Genomic DNA, 26,211 nt, shown 5'->3' on the forward strand with positions numbered 1-26,211 from the left:
AACTTTGATCTTTTTCTTCAGCTTCTACTGTACCTTTTTATCTCTGCCCACCATCTGTTCCTTATACTAGATACCTCATGTCACCATAAGCCTCCCAACACACACACACACACACACACACACACACACACACACACAAATACACACACACGTGCATGCACTCACAAATAAGGGGAGCAAGAAGGAAGGAAGCAAGAAACAAGACTCACCCACTGAGGACCACAATGAAGTCCATGACATTCCAGCCGTTACGGAGGTACGAACCCTTATGGAAGATGAATCCTAGAGCCACGATTTTGATCCCAGCTTCAAAGCAGAAGATTCCAATAAAATATGGTTCTGTCTTCTCCTGTGAGGATGAAGAACAGACCAACAATAAAATAATTATTCTTTATCAGACACAGGCAAAGGCACACCTTGACCATCTCCTGCACACCTATGATGACCGGCCTTGAATATGGGTACAGCTTAGGTTATAGAAGGACCAAAAGGACCTGAAACTGCATGGAATATAGAGAAGGGGGAAAGGGCTGTAGACATGGACAGATGCGTCCCACCTGGGAACTAGACATTTTTCTTCTGGAAGTCTCTGATGTCATACCATTGCCCAGAATGAGTTTATTTCTCCATTCTTGGGTCTATACCCTAGCTGGAAACTTCAGAGTTCTCATGCCTGGGTCATTTGTCTGGCCACTCATCCATGTGTTTAGACTTAAAATAATGTGTGTCCTCTCTTCTGGAGAAATACATTAGACACGTGGATCATTTCTGTAGGAGAATAAGGATGTTGGCATTTAGCAAGTTCATAACCACCAACACACTCGGCTTTCAACATCCTTCTTCCCTGTTCCTTTTCACTCCAACAGTCCCTTAGGAAAGAAGAGTGGAGCAAATGGCCCACATGCCTGCCCTTTCTTTTTGCCTGTCATTTGATATACACACCAGTATTTGCAAAGCCCTCTTCCTCCTGAGCTCCAGCAGGGTTTATTGCTAACTTGAGTCTCATCAAAGAATAAAGACTTCATAGAGCTGTATAAGAAAGGAAGTGGGGAGGGGAGATTGAGTCAAGGGAACCAGGAGGAGAAAAGGAGAAGAAAGCAGGCACATACCAGTCTTCGGGACATTGGGGTCTTGTCATCCTCAGGAAGATGCTGCTCCAGGGCCAAGACGATGCAGTTGGCAATGATGGTGGCCAGGATCATGTACTCAAATGGCGTGAAACAGAGGAGTTAAGGATCAAGTTCGTGTAAGAGGGGATACAGCCTCTAGATGGCCATATACATCATATACATATACATAACATCATATACACAAACATATATACATAAAAACTTCTTCCTGCTGACCCTTGCAGTAGGAATGATTTACACTAGCAAGAAGGCATGCAGAATAGTGTATGACCACATAGGAGGCATTTTTGTTGAGGACTGGTCTGTGAAAATGAAGCATTTTCATTAAGAAAAGGGAAGCAGACAGGAAATATTTGAGTTAGACAAATGTCAGATACTCCAATCAGCGAGTGAAATAAAACATAAGTCCAGGAACTAAAGAGGGTTTCAAATTGATGGGAAAGAACAAAGCAAGAATCTTGCTCTTCCCATGCCTCAGGTACCTGGGCAGAAGAACCAGCTTTGGCCTCAATAAAGACCAAACTGTGGCTTTCTGTTACCCCTTTCAGAATTGCATCTGGAGTCACCCTTCTCTCTGGAGCCTCTGATCATCTGAGGGAAAGAGGAATCCCTGGAAAGGAAACCATTAACCCACTCCCTCCTATGGGAGCCCCCTTCTGTTTTAATAGCTGACACAGAATGCACATCCTGGAAGTCAGATGAAACATTTGGGCTCTTCTTATTCTCCCCTTAGATTCTGCATTTATAGGTAACACGAAGACATAGCCATAGTGTGGTTTGGAATCTCCAATGGCAGAATCCAGCCACTAGAACCAGACTGTGAATCCAATGAGTAAAATATACAGGCTTTTCCCTGATGCTTTTCTGAAGGGTGGCAAGGCATTCTCTGTGCCTTTTTGAAAAAACAAACAAACAAATAAACATGATTCAAGGCAGTCACCCTGATGCATGCAAAAAGGCTTTGCTGCAAGCACAGGGGAAGTGGGGCCATGGTTAGAGAAGAGAAATGCCAGCTCCCTCCCAGGGCCCAGTCATCCTGCAGGTTGGATTTCATCCTGTAATTACTGTTATGACAAACACGAGCCAGACGTGTCACTAGTCTTGCAGTTCAACCTATTCTCTGGCAAATTCCACAACTCAGGTGGGGGAGAAAGGTAGTATATTTCCCAAAGAGGGGAGGACAGAGACCATTCTCCTGTCACCCCCACAGAGCGGACCTGCCAGTGTAGGGACACAGGGCCTAAACACCTCTTTACTAGTACAGAACGCAGATCATTCTGAAGCCCCCAGAGGCTTCTCTTCCCATCTCCACTGTAACCCTGTGTTAATGGCATCAAGTGAGTATACAGGGATCTCTGGGGAGGGACAAGCAGTGGCCAAGTGCGCACAGAGACATGAGTAGTCCACCAGTTGTTCTCCCCTAGGCTAGCCAGGGGAGAAGGTGACTTTTCTAGTCCAAAGCATGCGGTAGTACCATCTCATCCCCACCACCATCATTTCCATGGATCCCTGAGTCACAGGCATTCTCCCACAGCTGGCAGTCCCTCCTTCCCACACATCTCCAGTTCACACATAGCATCCCCAGCCCAGAAATCCTCTGCTTCCTCATGCTCAGCCACCCGATCTGGAAAATGGATGAGCCTCATTGGACTTCGAAATGGACTTCTGCCCCAGATTCTACTATGCTTCCCAAAGCCCTCGCAGCTGGAGGGAAGCCACTGCCTGGAAGCCCATAAGTACTAGTAGGTACCCTTTTCTGCTTCAAAGTCTGGGAGCTAAGGGCAACCTCTGAGATCTGAACATGCTGCAGGCACACTAGCACACAGAGCCACTGTTTTAGGACAAGTCCCCACCCAACACACACCCTGGCAAGGCCATCAGAGCACAAGGATCAGAAGGAGTACACCTCTGTCATACAGCTGGCTCTAACCTAGAGCTTTTCATGTAGAGTGGCAAAAGGCTAACCCAGGGCCCAGCATCCCACAAGACTCTGGAGCAGGCTAAGCTATGCCAGGCTTGATGCTGATGCCTAGAATTCCAAGATAAATCTGATGACAGAGAGAATAAGGCAAAAGCGGAGGCTGAGGAATTTCTGACCTTGCCTGGGAACTTGGTCCAGAAAGGAAACTGACAGCGTGCCAAAGCAGCCTTGATGAATGGTTGCAGACGTTGAGGGCATCTGGGGTGCTGCCTCTACAATGTAGGTCACAAAATACTAGTGCTACAGAAAGTTGCAATCAAATAAATGAGGGAAGCCTGGGTTAAGTAAAGTTAAGTAGGTTCCTTCCCAGCAGGACTGCTTGGAGCCTTTAATGCTACTGTACACAGCATGTAACTGCATGCACAAAGGGTGGGGAGCGGTACACAGCACATTCCAGACTTGCTTCACCAGGCAGTCCTTTGTTTAGAGCATCTCTCTTGGGATTGGCACTCATGGGGACATGGTTAAGAGCCCTAATTAAAACCACTACCTAAAGACTATACATGGACTGACCCTGGACTCTGACCTCATAGGTAGCAATGAATATCCTAGTAAGAGCACCAGTGGAAGGGGAAGCCCTGGGTCCTGCTAAGACTGAACCCCCAGTGAACTAGACTGTGGGGGGGAGGGCGGCAATGGGGGGAGGGTTGGGAGGGGAACACCCATAAGGAAGGGGAGGGGGGAGGGGGATGTTTGCCCGGAAACCGGGAAAGGGAATAACACTCGAAATGTATATAAGAAATACTCAAGTTAATAAAAAAAATAAATAAATAAAAATAAAACAGATCCAACTAAAAAAAAAACAACAACAAAACAAGCAAACAAACAAAAACCAGGTTTTATTGGCCATCATGAATTGAGGAGGGGCTAGTATCTCTGAGTTGAGTGACTGATTTATTGCCTCTTTTATGTAACACACACACACACACACACACACACACACACACACACTCATGCAAGCCCATATATGTCAATGCTCTTAATAAAGTTGTTCGCAAAAGCACTGGGCTCACCTAGTTATTGCCCATGGTTAGAAGTGCCCAGTGCAAACTCAGAAACCCACTCAGCACCTCCATGGACCCAGGACCTTCCTGGGAAGAACTGGGAAAGAGTACTTTCTCATTCAAGCTACTGGCTCTGTGGTTGTCTGAAGGGACCGGTGAAACAGAAAGACCCAGGAAACTGAGGGGAGAGGCTTTGCCTGCCCCTGATGACCAACCTTTTGCTGGGGAATACTGAGTATCTAATAATTGATATTTAATGAATAAGGGACTAATCAATACACAGATAGCACAGGGACACCAGAGCCTGGGGTATCATTATAAAAAGACATCCCATATTCTCTCTACACTGTATCCCCATCTGAACTTTTGTACTGCATACTGTGGGCATACATTATCTATCAAAAAAGAAAAAGATCCAGCATGCACAGACATTCTCTTTAATGTTAGGAGAGAGGGAGGCGGGGTAGGGTCCTGCTTTGCTAGAAGGATAATGAGTTTTCTCTGAGTAATAGGGTTATTTTCATTTTTCTCTTTACTCCTTTATCCATTGTCTGACTGCTATAATGAGCACATATTAACTTATAATCATAAAATCAATTAAAGCTATATGTATTCAGAAGGAGGAAAAAAAATCAAACCAATACCAAAATCCACGATCAACCTGATTATACAGAAGGCAGTCATGGAAGCTTGTGCAAGATCCACGGAAGATCAAATGCCGGCGAACAAAGGCCTAGACCAAGTCAAAGAAGAACATGACCATGAAAGAGCTTCAGGCCTGCAAAGAAGCTTCCCTTCTATCTCACTGTCTGTTCACTAGGGGCCTCACTTCATAAACTTTCCTGGCAACCTTCCCAAACACCCCTTCACTGCTCACTCGCTCTGAGGCGTTAATGAGGACTAGAGTGTCTGCAGCTCTCCCTTCCCCTTCCCTGTCTAGCGACTTCAAGACAATCATTAGGGAAATGATAAAAATAGGTTCGCTTATTGATTTATCCCTTTTACCCAATGCTCCTTCCTTCAACCAGTTGACTCGTTTCCTTAGCAACACAGCTAATTTGAGCAGCATGGCTCGGCCGGCACACCTGCCATTTGTTTCATTCCTTCTTTAGCAGAGAAAGCTGGGGCAAGACAGAGGGTGGACCTAGTGCCACTGTGATGCTGGCTCTGCTTGCCTACAGGACCCTAAGAACCGGGGACGCATGCGCTTGCGCCTTGCACTGCCCTGTAAGCAGAGCTTCCCCCATCTAAGCCAGTCTCTCGCCTTCACAACTGCAGGCACAGGCCTGGGGAAGACTTAAGCTGCAGGAAGCAAATATGTGTGTGTGAAGGGGGTGTCTTGGGGAAACACACAGCCCTATCTGTGGGGTGTTCTGAGCCCCCTCTGCTCTCAGCTGTCCCTTCCCAGAGCCTTGATCACCAGGCACAAAGAGAATGAGTATGATGCGAGGGCCACCAGGGTCAGGCAGGTTGACAGAACACGATGTTCTCTTCAAGTTCCAGGCCTAATAGAAAAAATACTTCTGTAGGAACAAGAATGTGACCACTCTGGCATTTGCCAAGAACTCTGGTGACCTTCCGCCATTGCTCATTGGTTCCCAGGAGATAGACCTCAACCTCCATTAGCCATCCCTATCTCTAGCCTCCCAGGACAACTGCCTCCATGAAGGTCTGAATCCTCTTCCCCCTTCAGCCTTCTTGTTTAGAGATGTGTAGTTTGAAGAGATATAATCAGACAAGAGCTTTGATGCCATTGCATATGTCACCGCTCGTTGGCTGCACATAAATATAACAATATGTGATTATTAACTCAAAGCCAGTAGCTGTGAAAGAGCCTGTCTAGTGTATGATTCTGTCAGAAGCTCGGTTTCAAAGAGACACCGTAAATGCAAATAATAAATAGTAAAAGAGCTATCTGACTGGAAAGAGGAGAGAGAAAGAGAAAGAGAGAGAGAGAGAGAGAGAGAGAGAGAGACTTTGCAATGAGGAACAAGAGTCAGTGCTCTCACTGCAAAAGTTGCCCCAAAATGGTGCTCAAAGGGAAAGCCAGCACCATCCACTTCCATAGAAGAAACTAGAAAGACAAAAAGACCAGCAAAGACAGGTGAACACAAAGCCCTAAACAGATCACGGCCATTTTTATTAGCCTACTAAATCAATTCTAAAGTGTCTGCTGCAGCTCAAGGCTTTGGGGAGAGCATCTGTCTGTGGTCACAGTCTCCAGGAGGTGGCTGACTGGCTGCAGCTATGATCTAACACCGAAGACATCTACCACCCCAGTAAAGATTTTAAAAGAAAATTATGGTAATGGGCCTCCGGGAAGAAAGCAAAGACATTTGGCCCAGGACCTCCTGGGAATATGGAGAGCTCTTCCAAACAGAAGTCCCCAGAGGAGGATTTATGAAGCTGATAGCTCTGATGCAATCTCTTCCAGTGATTAGAAGGGACATTAATCACACCCAAGGCCAGAGCTAAGAACAGGAGCAGTTGAACCACCACAGAGGTCGGGCTCCAGCTCCTACAGACCCTGACGGAGACACAGTGAGATCATACGAGTGAAATGGCATCCACTCTGCCTGAGGCCACGGAGAAAGACACATCTGTCTGGCAACAGTGAGTAACAGTAAAGAGGCAGGACCCGCACTGAAACAACAGACACAGCCAGCACTTTAGCCATTGTGTCAACAGACTGTGTTTTCATCCCTACCCTTTCTCAGACAAGTGTCCCTCCAGGACTCTCTCCCACCTAACCTGTCCACACAGTGCCATGCCCTTCAGTCTGAAAGGGAAAGTCACACCTGTTAGAGTAACACTGTGCCCGATGCCTTCATGGGGTAACAGTTCACCACTTTCTTTCCTGATCACCATGGGAATGGGGGTGCGTGGGGGAAGTGGAAAATAGATAAATGGAGAGAACTTCAACATGGCTTTCTAAGGCCTCTTAGCACTCATTCCTCTGGCCAGCCTAGCAAGATAGAACAGCCCAAAGGAAGTGAGAACCCAAGTTTCCTGGAAAGAAACTGTGCCTTACCGAGCCTTTTGCAAGGCTAATCAAGTAATTAGACCTTTGATGATTGTGGAGAGACTGGAATGTCACCAGTCTGCCTCCTAAGTATAATTCATTCTGGGTTATTCGCAGTCTTTGTGAGTATCAGATAAAGGCCTTTTAGAACGGTTTGACTAAGCTGGGCACTAACTCCCAGCATTACAAAAGCCTCAAATGTCATCAGTTACTATAGTGTATCAACATAAGGACTGTCCTCACATCTGGAGTAAAGCCATGTGCTCAGCTCTATTTCCCCATGTCTTTGGTGGAGACAGAACCCTCAAGCCTTGCTTTGGGCTTCTGTCTCTGTCCCAAGCAGACCAGTTCAGGCCATGGTCCCTCTCAGAGCAGGAGAGCTAACACTGTGGGCTTCTCTATGTGCATTACCAATGCACAGTTCTGACAGCAAATGTGAAACTCCATCCGCATTCCTCTTCCCTTCCCACCACTACACTGGGAGAAGTACAAACGTGAGACAGAAGTTCCTGCATACTCCATGCTGTTCTACCTCACGATCTCATTGCTCTCCTCAGAGCAATTTTTCTTACCTCCCAGTCTTGTCTTGAGAGAGAGAGAGAGAGAGAGAGAGAGAGAGAGATCAAACCCCTCTTCTTTTTTAAAGCAAAACAAAACAAAATAATACATCTTGTGACTTCCAGCCTTAACATCAGTTTTTTAAGTTTGGTTTCCATGGTGGTGGGATGCAACCCACCATCACCATGACAACTGCTTCTTTTTCAATCCCCGTCTGACAGGCAACCCCAGACACTCATGCACCTCTCTTTCAACCTACCATACCCCTGTCAAAAATTGAAAATGCTATCACCCCTGCTTCTAACAGCCTCAACCCTAGGGAATGGACAACAAAAAATGCATCAGTGAGAACACAGCATGGAGGCCAAGGGACCCTTGGGAGGCCTTCTGTCCCTGTGGACAGTCTAGCTATACTACAGCAGAGGTCAGTGGACTTAGTTACTCAAGACAAATGATCCTTAGTATTACTCTCTGGTCAGCTGTAAAACTATGTCTCGCCTCTTGTGGCCTCTAAATCAAAGAACGCTATCTGACTCCCAAGACCCTGTCCCTTACATAAACCCATGGGAAGAAAAGTCACATTATTGCTACTTTGGAGAGACAAAGGGACAGGTAATAAGTGGCAGACAATTCTAGATCCATTTGTACCGCATAACTGCCAGAGAGTGGTAAGATGTACTTTTGAAAAAGACAACATCCCTGCTCTCCCTGTTCTGATACACATGCCCACTTCAGTGGCAGTCACCTGGAGGAGTCCTAAAGAATCCATTTGTTATGTGTCTAGCAGGATCTTAGACTTAAAACGGTAGTCATTCCACACATGATTTTGGTAATCGAGAGACAAATGACTGAATGAAAAGGTATGCGCTAGAAGCCTCAGATCAAAAACAAAACAGCAGTGGGGAAATTACTTGTTTCAGAAACCAGAATTAGTGTTTTGATGACACTCTGACAAATTTGGGTCCATCAAGAGTTCTGGCATCAACTGTACTTTAGTGGTAGGGGGAACATGAGCTACAACGAGCAGCCACACCCCAAGCTGTTCCCTACTTCACAGAATCACGCACCACAAGGCAGGCTTCAAATGCTGCTGAGAACATACCAAGCAAGAAAATGAAGAACTTTGTGTTAAAGAGATCATAGATGGTTGCTCCAAGAATTTTTGTTTTCTTTGGAAACTCTGTAACTGTATCCATGTTCAAAGACATCACACAGAGCTAGAAATCAGATGAGAGAGTTTTGGGGCAACTAATGCTCAGCTCACGAAGGGAAGACTTGAAAAACAACATAGCTGCTTTCAAACATCCAAAGGCCACCTTGGAATAGAGAAATCTGATATCTGTTTTAAAGTTATTCTGAAGAGTAAGACACCCTCTCTCCCAAGGGCAGATCTGAGCCAATATACAATACACAGAATATAGATCTGCTACTGTCTATAAGAAAGTGGATTATTTTGTTGAGAGGTAAATCAAATGCCTTACTAATAAATACCATCAGGTTGAAAGCCCTCATGTATAGCACTTGCAAATGCTAGACTGTCGATATTGTCCCTATGACCAGTGTTGAGCTACAAATTTACATCAGAGATTGTGGAACATACATACACAAAGGACACTCAAGATTATAGAGAGGCCAGTCCCAGCATATGACTCACTGTAAGTCCCATGTTTCTGGAAGATTGTCAAGAATGTTCAGGAATTCCTCCATTTGATGGGCATTATGCTAAGTCAACCAACCTTCATATGCTTAGAAGTTACTTTAACCAGGAGGAATCAAGGTTAAGAAGTCTTCAGTCAGGGACTCAAGGGTCTGCTGGGTGAACTGAAGGCCTGAGGGTTCTGTCCCTCAACCTAAATTTTCTAGATCTTTCTTCAGGAGTCTTGAAGCAGATAGAGGTCGGCCTGAAGAAGCCAAAGGTGAATGCTTTTGTGAAGCCAATGCCTCTTAGAAGTAATTAATTATCATAATTCCAGGGTACCCAGGGGTTCCAGCTCTTTCACAACAGCCTGCAAGGGAAGTGAAAAGAAACAAAATAAAAACAGCTTGCCGACCTAGTAGTACATGCTGAAACCCATCATTCCCTTGAGGCTCAGGCAAAAGCATCTTGAGTTCTAGGTCAGCCTGGACTATAGAGTAAGCACGTTTCTCACAAAATAGGGTTGGAGAGAGGAAGGGCAAATAGATAAATAAATATGATAAATAGATAAATAGATAAGAAAGGAGGAGGGAAAGAAAAGTAAATGGATTAGGTAGACGACCCATCTCTCTAGAAGATAAGTGGTTCTCTGCCTAGGCTGAACTGCAGTCACTAGAAAAGTTTTTAAAAGTTATAAGTATTGTATCCATCTCCAGATATTTTCATATGCCTTGGCTACTGTTGAGGCATCGGCATCTCTAGATGCCTGCAGACTTGTCCTAATATTTAGCCAAGGGGAAACCCAGGGTTTCGATGCTAGAGGCCAGTGGTGTCCTCAAACCAGGCAGACCCATTGACAGTTACAGAAACTGAGACCCCAAAGACAAATGAGGGACAGTCAAAGGGAACCCCAGAGTTCTAACTATCTAGCACATAGTTCATCTATAACCTGGATACCAAGATTTAAATAACAAGAACAAGGACCCCTCTGGATTTTCAGCTTCATGCCCTCCAATGTCTTGGGAGGTTTTCATCAGAATAATAAAATACAAATATTCTAGCTTCCTCGCTTGAAGGGGATATCTGGGAATAAAGAAAAAGGAAGGAAGGAAGGATGGGAGGAAGGAAGGAAGGACTGCTTGTTGAAAGTTTTCACTGGACTATCCTTAAAAAGTCTTTATTATCTTTTAAAGCAGGGTCTGGAGAGTTTACCTTTCCCTGGACCACTAAAAAGCAAGGAAATATTCGAAGAGGACTGCCTGCCTGAGCATCCACCCACCAGCTGCAACCTAGTGTTGGTTTTTCTGTTTGGTAGAAAGCCCCTGATGAGTCCTGTCCTATTGCTTCATCTTAGGCATGGTTCTCCATTTTGGGGGAAAAGAGAGCATTAGCTAAGGTCATGGAGCCTTCAGCTCATCATCACAGTACTTGCACGAGACAGCTTCATCTACATCCATCTTGTCCACTTGCACTTTTTGTGACTCAAATTCATTTTTGAAGTCTTGATCCTTGTATACACTCTTCCATATTTCCCCCAAAGCACCAAACCCACACACTTACTAACAGAAAAAAGAGGGAATCCTTGGATGATGAAAGGGTTGGAAAGGAGATGTCCGAGCAGAGAAGGACCACAAATGAAAGAGAAGAGAAAATGGGATCGAAGAAGCTGTTGGTCATGTGTTCTTTTTAAAACAAAATCCCAATTGTTCCATTTTAATCAAATGAAGACTTGGGAGTGGGGTGCTAGGGTGAAAGCCTACTAGCTCAGAGGCAGAGAAAGCACCAGCTGACCATTCTACTTCACAGAAATACTTCACAAAAGGTAAAAGCTCCTCCTCCTCAGTACTATCTTTAAAACACTCTAAACTGAATGGCCATCTACTTCCTATGTGTCTCTCTATCCATCCTCCTGACTTCCTCTCACTTTCTATGGCTTTTTCTATATTCACTTCCTGTCAACCAGTTGCTTGCTGCACCTCTTGACCTATGGTTGATTTTATTTAATCTTGTTAACAATAAACAAAACACTCTAGGATTAAAGGTATGTGTTAGGCCTGAGCCGCACCACAACTAGAAACAGCTCCCTCACTCCATATGCAATCTCAGGTTCACGACCGGGTTCTAGCCAACATGCAGTCACTTAGGACGTTGTGGTAAGTCCCTTGAGGCCTTTGACTGTCTGTTTTCCTACAGATAACTAAGGGTATAATCAGAATCTCTCTTAGAATCTTATAATTCTAATGCTCTTTTTCTGTGATGTTACTGGGACAACCTGCTAGGAACACAAGTAGGGGAGATAAAAAATGACCATCCATTATTACAATGGAAAGAAGTTGCTTTAGGTAAACCTATAAATAAAAAAATTCATTGATAGCATTCATATTGGAAATCCTGGCACAGCAGAACATATTTAAGGTGTCAGACGTATGAACATTTTCAAGAATTGGGAATCCATGACCAGTGCCGTTGACTGGAAGCTTCTAGCAATAGTGAGAAATTTGAACTTTTACTGTGGCAGCCTGAGTGTGAACGTAAGGCTGTTTTCCTCATACCCTCTACAAGCTTTTCCTTCACGCTTTCAAGATAACTCTCTTCTGCATCCTCTGAACCACCCTCAGGCAGGCCCCACTTTAAAAAAAAAAAAAACTCCAAAAGCAGAAGCATTCAATGAGTAAAAGTTCAAGGAAAAGTCATAAAAACTGCCACTTCCACAAGACCACAGATCCCACTCAGGTACCCTGGAGCAGAGAGGACCAAGGAAGATGTTTGGAGGGCTGAAAAATGAAAACCCCACAGACTAACACATGCTAATGGTGAAAGGAAAATTGGTGTTTTCAAACCAAAACTTCTGGGCAAAGCAGTGGAATTCACGCAGCAGAAGGGATCAGGAGAAGACGAGAATAGTCAAAGATTCAAAATTCCAACCAAAACTTGCATCCCGGGGATGCAAGCCAAGACATCCCAGGCCCATTTCATAGTACCTAAGAGAGCTTTGCTCTTCTCTGACTCTGTTAGTGGTCCTTCTCTCTGCTCATGCCTTATGCCTAGTGGGTACCACAAATACACACAAGCAGTTCACAGTGCTATCCCAAAAAGAAACACCATTACATAAGGCTAGTCTTTCATCATCGAGATAGCGAGGTACATGGAGAAAAAAAAAAAAAGAATGACTAACAAGCGGAGCTAGTAAGACCACAGCTGTCTGTGACCCTGCAACAGCTTTAAAGAGCAGTGAATTAAATACAAAGAGGTCTCAAAAACACACTGCAGAGTGACCATCAGTCTATAAGCATTCGTTAAAGCTTAGTTTCCTCTGTCTGTTCCTGAGAGCTTACAGCCCTGGGGGCTAGCCTCTATAGAACGCTGCTAAAAGTACACGATAGAAATGAAGAAAGATAATAAGAGAAATGGCCTACCTTACTGTGAAGATTATCCTCAACAAAGCTCCTTTCAGACAGAAGTTTGCAAACTTCTAGATAATTCTAATATCCTAGAATCTGCTCCCGTGCTTCGTTACCTTGACTTTGTCCACTGACGTTTGGAAAATAAGCCCTCGGCCTGTGAATTCCGTGGTGTCGTTTTCTACCCTCTGTCACCAGACAGTCCAGAGGTGCAACACCCTATTCACAGAGCATGAAGAGGGGCGGTAATCTCAAAAGTAAATGCTCGTACACAGAACTCTCTATAAGGGGGTGCCATCTTGTGAAATCCTCTACATTCGCACAGCCCCATATTCCCCAGACCAGCCCCCCTCCCTGTGTTGCCACATCCACCCATTCACTCCACCTCCAGATAAGCCCACGCCCTTCAACTGTTCCTCTATCAGCAGACCAGAAGAGCAAATGCACCTCAGTGCGTCCATATGGCTCCGTGATTTCACAAACACTCATTTCCATGCAAATACAATCCAAAGTTAGCAGAATGGAGAGACAGTTTCTTTAACTTTTTTTCTGCCCACTCCATAACTGCCTTAGAGACTTCAGTCTGGTCGCCAGGAGCTAAGTGGTCCACCCTTAATCCTACATGCTCACACATATCAGTATCTGGTTTCTACCAGTAGAATACCCTCCAGGATACACAGAGCTCACTGGACATACTTCCAAAGGCTCAGAGTTTCTAACCCCCATACAGCTCTCCGATCTCTTCAGAAGCTTCATCTTTAGTTGACAGAAACTCATCCCAACTCTCTTTGCTGACAGAACACAAAGACCTTGCAAATCTAAGAAAGCTAACCAACAAGAAAGTATATAGGAAGGCTGGTAACCCCCGGGAATGTACCCAGCGGCCAAGGTAAAACTGTCTTTCCCGGGGATCCTTCTATAATATATACTTCCAGTTGGGCACTCCAAAATATCTGTCTACCAATTTTATATAAATGAAAACAAAATCCAGTACGTTTGGTTAAGGCCGTTAATGGTTTTGAACACCTGATCTGCTTCCGTCAGAAACTTGCAGGAGAAATTCTTCCCCGCTAGTGCTCCTTGGGATTTTTGCATAATAAATCTGAATGAGTCCTGGGAAAAGGTATTGGTGTCCAATCCGCATTTGAAAAATACACAAACGAGGACACGTTTTAATGTGAATGTTTTAAATTTTATTTTTTTAAAAAAAAATGTGAACCCAATAATCGGAAGAAAGCAAGAAGGAAGATTTTCACCGAACGCTGTCTGCAGTGGTCAGAAGCGTTAACTCTAATGAGCCCTCCAGCTCTCACTCGGTGTGTCCTAATGAGTAAATGAGTTAACCTCTCCATGCCTTTTCCTCTGACTGCGGAATGCAGAAAGCATAACCGAGCACCTCTGGGATGTGGTCACAAGGAATGATTTCAAAACGTGCTTTCTATGGGAAGCACTAAGCCCAGCACTCTGGCATAGAGAAGGTAATAAATGTTGGACTTCTATGAACTGTATAATTGTTAACACTTGTACTAATATCTGATGTGTTTGCAGAGACCTTTCATCCACAGTAGCTAGTGCTAGCCCTAAGACTGTCCTGCAAGGTTAGCCTGAAGGGAAATGAGTTCCACGTCCTCAGAGCTGAGGGGTGAGACCCTGAGGCTCAGGTATCTGAAGGGGCCTACAGAGGTCACGTGGACCATATCTGGCAAAACTCCAGTTAGAAATCTGCCAAAGGTCAGGAGAAAGCGAGACAATATTGTTAGAAGGGGGAAGCTTGGCTGCAGGTACTTAATACTGAATCATCCATAATTAACTACATATTAAGTCATACTAAGAGTCATCCATGGATTACTTGGTGCCCATCCCTAAGCTACGTATTTTATATGGGCTGCCTCGACTGAACGCCACAGAAATCCAACACGATTTTCCATATAAGCTCAATCACTATTTCCAGGTTATGTTTGGGGGCTTTGAGACAGGTGGAGTTAAGCAGGTTGCCACAGTGTGCAGCGAGGAAGCAGCCCACGCGGAATTGAGACCTGAAGCCATAGCCATACCCTTAGCATGGATGTACTCCCCTGCTTTAAGTAAGAGACTGGTGGGTCCTATACCTGACAGCAACACTTTCATCAGAGGGGCTGTAGACTCAATGATGCCCGTACCCCACTCCAACTCCTGGGTTTTTATTATCTAATTAAAAAAATAAACTATCACCTGAGACTCTGAAAACAGTACCTAAAGTGGACTTTGGAAAAGGCAAGATGCTGCATCCTAGCTCAGAACAAAGCTGAAATAGTCATGAAAACATGTGTTGATTTCAGCGAAGCATGTGGCGGGGATATCTCCCCCAGTATTTTTACAGACAAAGAAGTGTCAGTTGGCTTGAGAACGGTTCGAAGGATTTGAGAAAAGCTGAGCAGTCGAGGAGTACTTACTAACACACGGAAGAGAAGCGTAAGGGACTCCCAGTTCTAACCAGACTTTTATTGATTATTTGACTCAACTCTCAGAGTACTTGTTTATCAAATCCACAGGTGACGCAGAGTGGGAAGAGGTCCTATCCAGATGTGTGACCAAAAGCAGCAGCTAACTGCTGGTGCCCCATCCCCTGGATTCAAGTTCACTGGGGTTGGACTTGGAAAGTTAACTTAACCCTCTTTAGCCTCAGTTTCCCCGTAGATGATGTCTTGTGGCTGTTGGTTTGTTTAAATGTGGAAAGGATGGGATTTGGTGGCCAAAGATGGATAGAGCTTTCCTTTCCACTCGAAAAGATTCCCTACAGAGTGGATAGCAACATCAGAAACAAGCAAGGAGGTAAAAATACCCCAAACAAATCAGGGCCCAGACCGCAACCTAAAGATCAAACTGAGGGTAAAGTTGGAGGCACAATTCTGTCATCTCCTAATGTGAAAAGATCGTAAGTTTCGTGGATGACACCCTCAAGTCAGGAATCTAAGGCTATTTCTCAAACAAAAGAAAAAGTTCAAAAGAATATTTACCAAAAAAAATAATGCTTATATTGTTCTATATTCTGATAATTTAAAAAAAGCAATAATGGAAAATGACTCCTCCCCTGCAGGTATCTTCAACCAACACAAAGGTTATGAGGGAAGAAGTGTTAGGGTAAACATAATGCTCAAGATGGCTCAAAGGGAACCCAGAAGAAGGGCTTGGTTTTATCCTCCACAAAGAGCAATCAATGAAGGTGTCAAAGAGAAAATAACCTCTAAGGACAATCCTAGAGCTAGACAGATAGAGGGGCAGGTATAAGGAGCTGGAGGCCCAGTAAAAGATGGCGGCCTTTGCTGTCACTGGGCTGCCTAGAGCTGGAGCTGGGATGGGAACTGTGTGGGTTGCAGTGGACTGTGAGGTGTCCTGCCCATCAAAGCCCAAGGAGCTCGATTACAAAGTTAATAAACATCAGGCCCCAGAGGAAACACCTTTCAAGTGTAGCAGCCCCTGCCACTAGCCATGTGTAGATATTTAAATCTAAATTAACCGAAACCAGATAAAATTTAAGGGCACGTAGCATGCCCCTGTCAGGTGATACAAATCAAACCATAACTGCCATTGCAAGTAGTTCTTATCTATAACATTGTGCGGTACCACAAGGACATCAAGGAAATCCGTGAACTGGACCGGCATTTCCTTACACAGCGGAAACCAAAAGGACTAAGAAAACGCATGGAGGCTCTGGAGAATTTTGATTTCTTGTTCTTATAAGGATTTTAAGTATCAGAGAGTGTTTTGTCATTACCTGTCTGGAGATAGACAAGGGCTCCCTAATGAATTCATGTTCTCTGAGTAGAATGTGTGTCTCATGGCAGTCTGACTTGTCAGTCTTGGGTAAACACTTCTCTGTAGCCCTTTCATAAAGGGTTCTAATCGCACTAGACTTAAGGTTCGTGGTACATAGTTAGGGAACGTGCTTCCTGGGCACCCAGTATCCCAGCACCCATCCAAACATTGGGAATTTTCTAACACAATCGTTATTTTTTAAATTGACTCTTGGAAGCCCGATACTGAGTGCAAAGTTGTATGTGTATTGAATGCAAACCACATAAAAACAGTGTACTAAGAAGTCTAATAGTTCCAGTTTGCCAAGATAGTCACCTGGAGGCCTTCTAGACAGCCTCTCCAGTTACTTCCAATAAAATGTAAAGTTTACCCTTAAGAAAATAAAAATACTATCACCCCACGATAAGATCTTTAGAGTCTAGCATCCCTTGACCTCTGTTGAGAAAATGGCAGGTGAAAGAACACAGAAAGAGGTTCGGGCACAAATGGCGGATATTCAGAGTCCAAAGAAGAAATCGCCTGACAGCCCTGGCTGAGATGACTAGTGAAAGTTCTATTAGAAATTCTAGGCAGCCATTTTCAATGTTATTGCACAGAAATAAGCTCACCATAGGGTATAACATCAGCTTGCCAACTGGGGAGCTCTCCAAGCAAATGTAAAGCCCACTGAGCTGCCTACCCTTCCTGAGGACACACAAAATCACAGCAATCACACCAGGATGAGCTCCGATTCTATGGTCTCTAAAGCTAAAAGGGCTGACTTTCAGAGCAATAAATACGAGTTCTCTGTCACCCACTATAACCAGAGAAGAAAACCTGTGATAATTTAACAAATTGATAAGCAAAAAAAAATTAATGAATCATAGGACTCAAGAGATGGCTCAGTGATTAAGAGCACTGTTGCTCTTCTAGAGGACCTAGGTTCAATTCCCAGAACCCATATTGCCGCTCACTGTCTGTAACTCCAGTTCCAAGGGATCCAACACCTTCATATAGACAAACATGCAGGCAAAACATCAATGTACATGAAATAAAAATAAATAATTTAAAAATTAACGAGTTGCAACAGATAACTATTTATGTCTGAATGTGGTTTGTAGTTTGTGAAAGCCCAGAATATGGTGTATAGTCCATTCAGACTGTTTGAACGTAACTCAATAGACACTTGATTGACGATATTCAGAAAGCACTCCAGCATTCTGTGTGCCTAGGGGCCATCATTAGAAACCTCAACTGTCATTACATTATAGATCTCTGGGTGCCAATTAATAGAGTTTTTACAGAAAAATTCCAAATAATAAACACAGCATTTTCTTTAACAGTGGGGAAGCCTGCAGTGGGTCATATAGAAATTGAGGCAATTCTAAAGAAAACTGTGAAATAATACTTGTCTTTTATAACTTCCAATCCCCATGTAATGACCCCTGACTTTCTCCCAGCAGTCAGTACCCTCATACTAACTACCACAGAGTGCCCGAGTCCTGCAGATCCCAGCCAGAGCAGTACTAGAGACGGCTTAATCACTTTGTTGATGCTTGTTAAATCAACAGCAACATATTTAATTACAAATCATTCAATAAAAGAATATGCACCACTTGACATGTGCCAGCAGTGTGCTAGATGCTGGAATTAAAATGGACGCGCCCATCCCCATAAGAGCCTGATCTCAGTCATGGAACTGAGAGTCTGCATTCCCATCCCCAAGATCTCATCATTACATTGGTAGAATGATCTGGAAGCCTCAAAATGTCTGAGCCCAAAAAATAAGTTTCTGTGAACAGCAGAGAGGTTAGTATAGCAGAGGCAGATTTAGGCTGGATAATCTCCCTTGCTCCCTTGTTTTGCTTTTTGTTTTGTTTTGTCTCTGTGTAGCCCTAGCTATCTTGAAACTTGCTCTATAGACCAGGTTCCTCTCAAACTCAAAGAGATCAACCTGCCTCTGCCTCCCGAATGCAGGGAATTAAGTCGAGAACCACCACTGCCTGGCAGATTAGCAATTCTTATGAAGATCTCTCTAAAGGTATGTCAAGGCAGAGCAAAATTGTATGATAGGAGCAGCATCTCTCTAGCTTCCAAGACCACCAGTGACAAGAACACTTGGGGACTTTTGATAAGTAAGAATTCTCAAACCCCAATTCAGACTGACTGGGTCGGGAACTCCAAGAACCCAGACGCACCCACAGAGCTGTATTCTAACAAAGCCACCCAGGTAATTCTGAGGCAAATTGAAGTTTGGAAGCTGAGACCTTAATGAAGCTGGTAGAGTATGCACGTCTGACTTCAACACAAAGGACCCAAATGAGGAATTAGCTCTGATGCTGATGGAAATCACCTACTGAAGGAAATGGCAGCTGACAGAACAGTAGCAAACTAGTTCCCAACAGCACACAGCTGGAAGTTGCCAGGATGTTAGTAACTGTTGAAAATTCATTTCATGCTTTTTTGACTCTGACCAGCCCCGTGCGACAATGGTATGAAAACTGGGGAAGGTGGTACCGTTTAAAAGCCTCTCGACTCACAGCTAAGCTAATGAATCCTCCACACAGTTTCCAGAGCTTCCTTCCTGGTCTGGGAGGACACTCACAACACCACGTGTCTTGACAATGATTCTATATAGTCTTACCCCAGCAAAGCTCCGTTCATGTCGAAACCCAGAACACTTCATTTTCAACTCACCAGTTATTCACTGTGCAGCTACAACTCCTGTTACTGCATCCCTCTTACTATTTCTGTCCCTGAAGGTCAGAAGGACTGACAAACAGACCTAAAACATACTTTCCAGATTCATCAGAGACACCATTAAAGCAGGACTAATGGTGTTGATAAAGTAAAGCCCCGAGATCACACAGCTGTGGCGGAGATGGCCATCGACTCCACACCTGGCACAGGTATGGCACGAGCCTCTCTCTGAAGCAACATAACAGGGACAGATCCCTGAACCTGAGACTCACCTCTGAGTGCTGTATTTCCAAGTCTATGGTTCAGTATCTAACACTGTGTGTTGGGGAATGGGGGGACTCAGGGGGAAGAACAACTCCCATGAAGTAATCACTTCTCTATTAAGGGGATTTCTCAGGTAAGAATTTTTAGTCCTGCACTGCTTTCTAGAGCTGTAGAGATCAAGATTCATCTGAGTTTATGGGGGAAAAATGACCAGAGATGGCAATTAAAGAAACATATTTAGAACACTCAAGCAAAGGCATGTCTCAGACATTTCCTTGAAATGAGCCGCACACACGAGAGATCGCTAGATCAGAGGAGCCTAAAAATGTTGCGCTGTGGTTTCTGTCCTTGATTAAGAATGATGCTAGAGACATCACAGGGAAGCCCACACGAGTTCTCTCTGTGTAGGCTTAGAATATGGTAAGGCAAATGCTGTATAGCTCTCATATCTCGGGACCTTTTTTTTTTTTTTTTAAGGGACTGTTTTAAAAGCCATGTGGCGTGACGATGACAATGGTGGCGGCGGCAGTAGTGGACCCCTCTGCAACACTCCATCCCGATTCCTGGCTGAATCCTCACTGGAACTTAAAATGCTCATAGAAGCCTGCATCTTGGATCAGGGGCTCAACATTTACCAGCATGAAAATACCAAACTACCCAGAGGAGTCTAAGTGGCAAATACTTAGGGACATAGATGCCTTCTTCTTAACCATGATCTCTAAGTAAAAGGTAATCAGCTACCTATTTGTCAGGTACCCAAAAGCAACAGGGCTGATAGGAGGCAGTCGTTATAGAAATGGCGAGAAAAGGCAGGAAGTGGGTACTTCTCTATTAGGGGGATATCTCAGATAAGACTTTTAAGTCATGCGCTGCTGTTTTCTTTCATGTGGCTTGTCTTTCCCTCTTAAGGACATATATTCTAGCTATTCCTTGCTTTCCAGATTAAAAGATTGTCCTCCAAGCTGCCTTTCCCCATACCACAGTCTCACCATAAACAACAGAGGCATTAAAGGAAGATTTTGGTTTCTGATACTGGTCCTTTTCAAAAGACCATTGTCATATCTAAGCAGAGGCAAATGACCCCGCTTTTCTGAAAATTCTAGGAAAAACCCACACATGTGATGAATTATTCACAAAGGCTGAGCCTAAAAATGAGGAAAGGAGACAGACATACAGAAGGATGAAATGATGGGTAGAAGGCTGGGCTGGAAGAGGAAGTAAAGACCTGCCCTCTGTCTCCCTGAATAAAAGAGGACTCATTACCTTGTATTTAGGTCTACTCCTTCCTGTCTTTGTGCTCAGTGACAGACAGATTGTATAAATGTCCTCTGCAGGACTGGACTTCATGTGGGAAGTGGGGGATGATGGTGTCCCGTGATTGCCCAGAGCAGGGGACGGTGAAGACCAAGAATCTGATCAGCCAACAGGTATAATCAAGAGGTCTGCATGAGTTCTGATAGCTTAGCAAATCCTGACTCATTTTTGTTTGAAATAAGAACACAAAGTCTGAAGAAAACCAGATGCTCCTATAAAGAACGAAGAAAGAAGCAGGTAGGGGGCACCTGCATCGTGTACGGTAACGGCTCTAAAGAGATAAGCAGTGTTACAAGAAGCCACTGGTTCCAGTCTGGATCTCTGGGGAGGAAGGGAGGCCTGCACTCTTTATTGTCTTCTTCCTCCTCTAGTTCATACTGAATGCTGCACCTATTGAAAGGAAGGTAACCGCAGGAAAGTGGGGGAGGGGAATAACAGCATGCAAACCAATAGACTGACCTATCACATCCAAGATAAGTTTGTTTTCATCCTCAAGTCATTTCGTTCCTGTGAATTCATCCATTCCTACTCACTTTCCAGGCTTACAAAAGGCATGCGCTACCATGGCCAGGCTTTCCTCACCTCATCTAAAGGACAAAACAAACAGGCAATCCCAGGAACCCTGGAAAACAAAGATCTTTATTCTACACCCTTGTGCCAACCACAGTCATGGCATCTACAATCAATGGAAAATATGAGGGCCCCACATCCTCTGACTGCAGGATTATAGATTTCATCCTTGTCCCATTCCCAGTGTCCCCAGTCAAGACTCATGATCCACCAGAGTTACATCAAACCCAAATTTCTTGCCAGGCCTGTAGTTTACTATCTTACAAGGCATGTATATTCAGAGGCAACCAGAGAGGAGTACATGCCAAAACGGGAGCTTTGCGAACTAACACATTCTGTAATCCTCAGCGAAATCCTGCAAATAAATCTACAATTCACTGAACAATTTACAAGGGGGAAATCTGCGATATGCACAGTAGCCTCAGACCCACATCCAGAGTGCTCCGAGGAGATACTGAAATTCTTCACGAGAAACCCTACACGCACAACCCCAGGTTCACTATAATGAGCTTCATCCACTCAAAGGCCGCAACCACATTTGATCTTCCTACTCCGAACTGTTCCCTTCCACAGGAAACAAGTGCTGGCCTGCTGAGATGACCAAGTGGGTGAAGGAAAGACAATCTCCCACTGCCAATCTGTGATGTAGAATCTCTTAAGTCAGACATACCATTCCGTCCCTCCATCCCTGACCTGGAAAAAGTGCAAACACGGGCAGGCTATCTCACAAACTATGTGAGAGACCCCCAAGTGCCTACCCACATAACCATCCCTGAGCAAGGAACAGGCAGAATGGTAGTGTGCGGTAAAATGGACAGCAAGTAGCTTTCAGAATAGCCAATGCCCAGGGAAGAAAGAACACTTGTTAGATCTATTAGATGAGCAAGCAAGAAACTCCATAAAATGGGATATCACATTTTAAATCAGATTAGCATTTTTTCAAAGACTACGTTATCGTCTGCAGAAGAGAATATCGTGAGAAAATAAAATTATCTCCCTATGCAGATGTAGCTTCTAAGAAAAAGGAAATGCATTCAGAGTGGGCTGTTGTCTTTCCACCATCTTTCATGTCAAATCTGGGTTATTGTAGACATTTCCCTTCAAATCAGAACTAGACAACCCCTATTAAGAGCAAGAAGAGGCTCTCCTAAGTCAGCAGGTCCTAGAAGCACAAATTAAATCACACCTTTTACTTAGCTCATCCTTTCAGATCAATGAAATTAAAACGCATGACATGTAAGGAAAGCACCTAATCATCCTAGTTCCTCCGTGACTTTCTGTCACACAAAAAAAAAGAAAGAAAAGAAAAGAAAGGAAGGAAGGAAGGAAGGAAGAAAGAGAGAAAGAGAAAAGAAAGTACAAAGTTCAAAAAGTGTAGTGCACAGCAATCAAAATCTGCACCTGAATGACTGTGTGTTAGTACCAAAACAGGTCTTAACGGCATTTCCTAACAACGTCCCTGTTGTGAAAATCTGGCCCCAACAACGAACAAAGTAGTTGTTAAACTGGTCACTACCACCACCAGGAGTACAGTTAATTATTGATGCATTAGTCGCCTGCGTGTGATTTAGCAACTGTGAAGTGGGACCCAGGAGTCTGGATTTTGAACATGCTCTCATGTGATACAGAGGAGTCTCCTCGCTCTCAGTGAGATGCGAGAATCTAAATGACTTCACCTTGAATGATGAGTCCCCACTTTGCAGGTGTGCAGAAGTCCCCAAAGGATTCCATTAATAATAATGGATGCTTATTGGGTAATTAGGTAATGTTCCAGGCACTTGACACATTAACCCATTGAATTCTCCCACTAACTCTTTATCATCACCCCGATTTTACAGGTAAGAAAACTGAATCATAGAGTAGTGAAGTAACTTTTCAAGGTCATTGGGGTTTCTGGAGGAGCTGAGATTTGAACTCAGGCAGCCTAATTAGAGAGCTTTAAAGGTAACTTCTGCCCACACTGATTCTCAAAAGGTGAAGCAGAGATTTGGGGAAACTGGATGTTGGACACTGGAGGAAAGGTGACACTGGCTCCGATGCGGCTTGGAAGAAAATGCAGAGCCCACAGAGGCACAATGCTTCCACGTGGTCACCACCGGAGGGAATACGTTAGTCAGTTACACTGTACAACCAGAAGGGGAAAAAATCCAACCAGCTTCCCCTCAACATCTTAGCAGATGCTGTCTGAACAGGCTACAACAGCCTATGGGCTGTAGAAAAACTGTAAAATGTCTAAGTATGAAGACAGCAAAGGTGACTGGGACGGGACTTGTGGCCAAGGCACTGAGTATGACAATGGAATCCACTCCCTCCAGAATCTCTCCTTTGGCGATCCTTAGTTCATTTTGGCTAAAGGAGAGAAAAGGGGATGCATAAAACCTAGCAGCGCCTGGTTCTCAAAGCTCCTGGTGGAAAACCCGTGTCTTTGCAGCAGAAGTGACAAGAGGAAAAGGCTTTGGTGCGGGAAACGTGCTTCGTGTCCCAGTCCCGGAGCTTGAGCCCAGCCGGAAGTACCCTACGTGCTGCACCGGGTGACTAGGGAGCGGCGACCAGCCAGGGAGTTTTGATGGCGCTGTCCGAGGTGCCAAGGAGAGCTGCTACACTTTGCCATCTGCGGGACTGAGAGGCTGCTTTGTCTACTGCAAGCAAACGGAGAAGGGGGCTGTCGGGTTGGGGGGGTGTCCTAAGCAGGTCACAGGAAAGAGGCACCTGGTGGGTGGAAAATCTAAAAGAGCCGTAGAAGGCGGCGGTCGAGGGAGGGGACCTTCACTGGGAGATCGGTCCAGTACCGCTCTGAAGAGCTATTTGCAGCCGCAGCGTGCAATACAATGCAATCTGTCCGCTTTGTGCAGCTCACTGACAGGCATGACTGCAGGGGCCAGACCCCTCCCCCGCCCCAAGCCCCCATCTAAATAGTTCAACCCAAGCACTCTGTGGAGGTGGGAGGGGGAGGTGAGAACTGGAGAACAAGGAGGAGAAAGGGAGAAACCCAGCCAGGGGGTGGCTGTGGGAGGATGTGAACAGCAGCAGGAAGCACCACTGCTTAGAGATGCTCCCTCATTTCTAATGAGGTGCTGCCTAGAAGCACCATGCGCCAGCCAATCCCAAAGCAGCTGAAGCAGGGAACTGAAGAGGAAAAAAGAAAAAAGAAAAGGAAGGCCAAAAACTAGAGGTTGGGGGCTGCAGGAATTGTTCAGGCCCTGAGGGGAGTGAACTACATTGCAAACTAATACTTGAACACCCAGTCCCCAGCCTCTGCTTTCTCGCTGTTGCACACCTGAGGGGACGGTTGAGGTTGAGGGGAGGGAGCAAGAGGCAAAGAGGAGGAGTTTCTTCTGCAGGTGAATTCTTCCCAAGAACTGTGCCTCCACAAGCACCAAAGTCCCTGTCCTCAAGCCAACCCCCCCCCATCTAACCTCAAATCATTGGCTTGCCTCCTGTAATATCCAAAACACCCTACCACCCTCAACTCCTAATGGCCTTGTCGAGCATGCAAATTCTTAGTGCAGAGCAGGAGTAAGCTGCCTAATCAGCAGCCTGCATTTCGTGAGCTTGGTGAAACCCGCAAAGGTGTTCCTTCCATGGCCTTTTACCCCCAAAACCAGCACCACCTCCCTAGATGACCTAGCCACTCTTTGTGAAGAACAACACCCTTGCTTTTAAAGATAAATTGTTTGCACACCTCTGACCCTCAGCTGAGGGGTTCGGGCCCAGGAGACCTGTCTGGCTCAGGATACTGGGAGAGCAACCAGGTATGGCAAACATTACAAGAGTAGCAACCCAGGGCAAAGAAAGGATGAACACACCTCTTTGCCTGAAAAGAGAGCTCCAACTTTGAGCCATTTGGGCTGGTGGTAACATGATCCCCTCCCCTGACAGCCACTCACTTTCAGTAGAACTTAAACTTGGTCTCCAGAGTTAGCTGACTCCCTAGCCCAACGCCTGTTTCATGAGTATTCGTTTGTCTACCTGTATACATGGGTTTGGCTCCTGCTCTTTGGAGCTTCTGGTCTGATAAATCCCCTCCCAGAGCCTCAACTTCTCTGCTGGCAGACAGTACAAGCGTCTTCCCAGCTATTAGGAATGGGAGCAGAGGGATTGGCTTAAGTGGAGGAAAAGAGAGAACTGATTACGAAAGAATCCCTGAGATTCGAAGTAAGCCAAACCACATGGAGTGCAGCTTCTGAAAGGGTTAGGGCTTTGGGGGTGGCTGAGAAACAGACAAAGCCTAGAAAAAGGCAGATGCCTCCACACCAGGCACCTGAGTACACTAGAGATTTCTACATGGAAAAATAATCCCAAAAACCAAAAGTCTTACCTTGAAAATCACTAGTGCCCAAATAGGTCTCCAGGGCATCAGGCTTGCCCTTTGGATGCAAAAAGGTAGGGTGCACTTGAGCAAAGGGGCAAATTTTGGCACCAGGAAGGGTTGGGGAATAGATTCCATGCTAGGTGTCCCCCCCCCTCACCCGATGGAATGCAAAGAGGGAGAGGGAAGTCATGGTGGGCAAGAAAGGATATGGCCAATCGATGAGCTTCTTGGCATATTTCCTGACAATGTTATCTTCTCCGAAGATGAACAGGGATCTGTTGACCGTGAAACAGTTCTGCCGGACTGGTATGGGGTTGTACAAAGCCATAGTCCGCGCCCTCTGCGCTTTTGACTGCTTGTAGGCGGCCGCCGGCCCCGAGGCCGGTACGGGGGTTCCTTGTCGGTTCCTGCTCTGGTCCGAGTCTCCATCGCCTGAGCCTGGTCTGCCAACGACCACCGCCTCCCCGAAGCGAGCCATCCTGAAGTTTAAACAGACAGAAGACACACAAAGGTGATCGCCGAACACCCGCACACAACAAGAGGCA

The 26,211-nt window shown here is 45.1% G+C and overlaps 1 protein-coding gene across 15 annotated transcripts in view; it reads right to left on the reverse strand.

Moving 5' to 3' along the window:
* The window catches only part of Cacna1e (calcium voltage-gated channel subunit alpha1 E), a 488,748-nt gene that overhangs the window by 293,612 nt on the left and 168,925 nt on the right, over positions 1-26,211 (reverse strand). For 14 of the 15 annotated variants that reach the window (XM_039091008.2, XM_039091012.2, XM_039091010.2 and 11 more), the window contains 3 exons: positions 25,876-26,145; positions 1,110-1,215; positions 210-349 (listed from right to left, as the gene is read on the reverse strand). In XM_039091008.2, coding sequence (XP_038946936.1) covers positions 210-349; positions 1,110-1,215; positions 25,876-26,145 — 516 coding nt within the window. Of the gene's footprint in view, positions 1-209; positions 350-1,109; positions 1,216-25,875; positions 26,152-26,211 lie in introns of those variants that run through there. The other variant, NM_019294.3, reaches the window with a different exon arrangement.

Source organism: Rattus norvegicus, chromosome 13 (assembly GCF_036323735.1).
Source record: "Rattus norvegicus strain BN/NHsdMcwi chromosome 13, GRCr8, whole genome shotgun sequence".
NCBI lineage: Eukaryota > Metazoa > Chordata > Mammalia > Rodentia > Muridae > Rattus > Rattus norvegicus.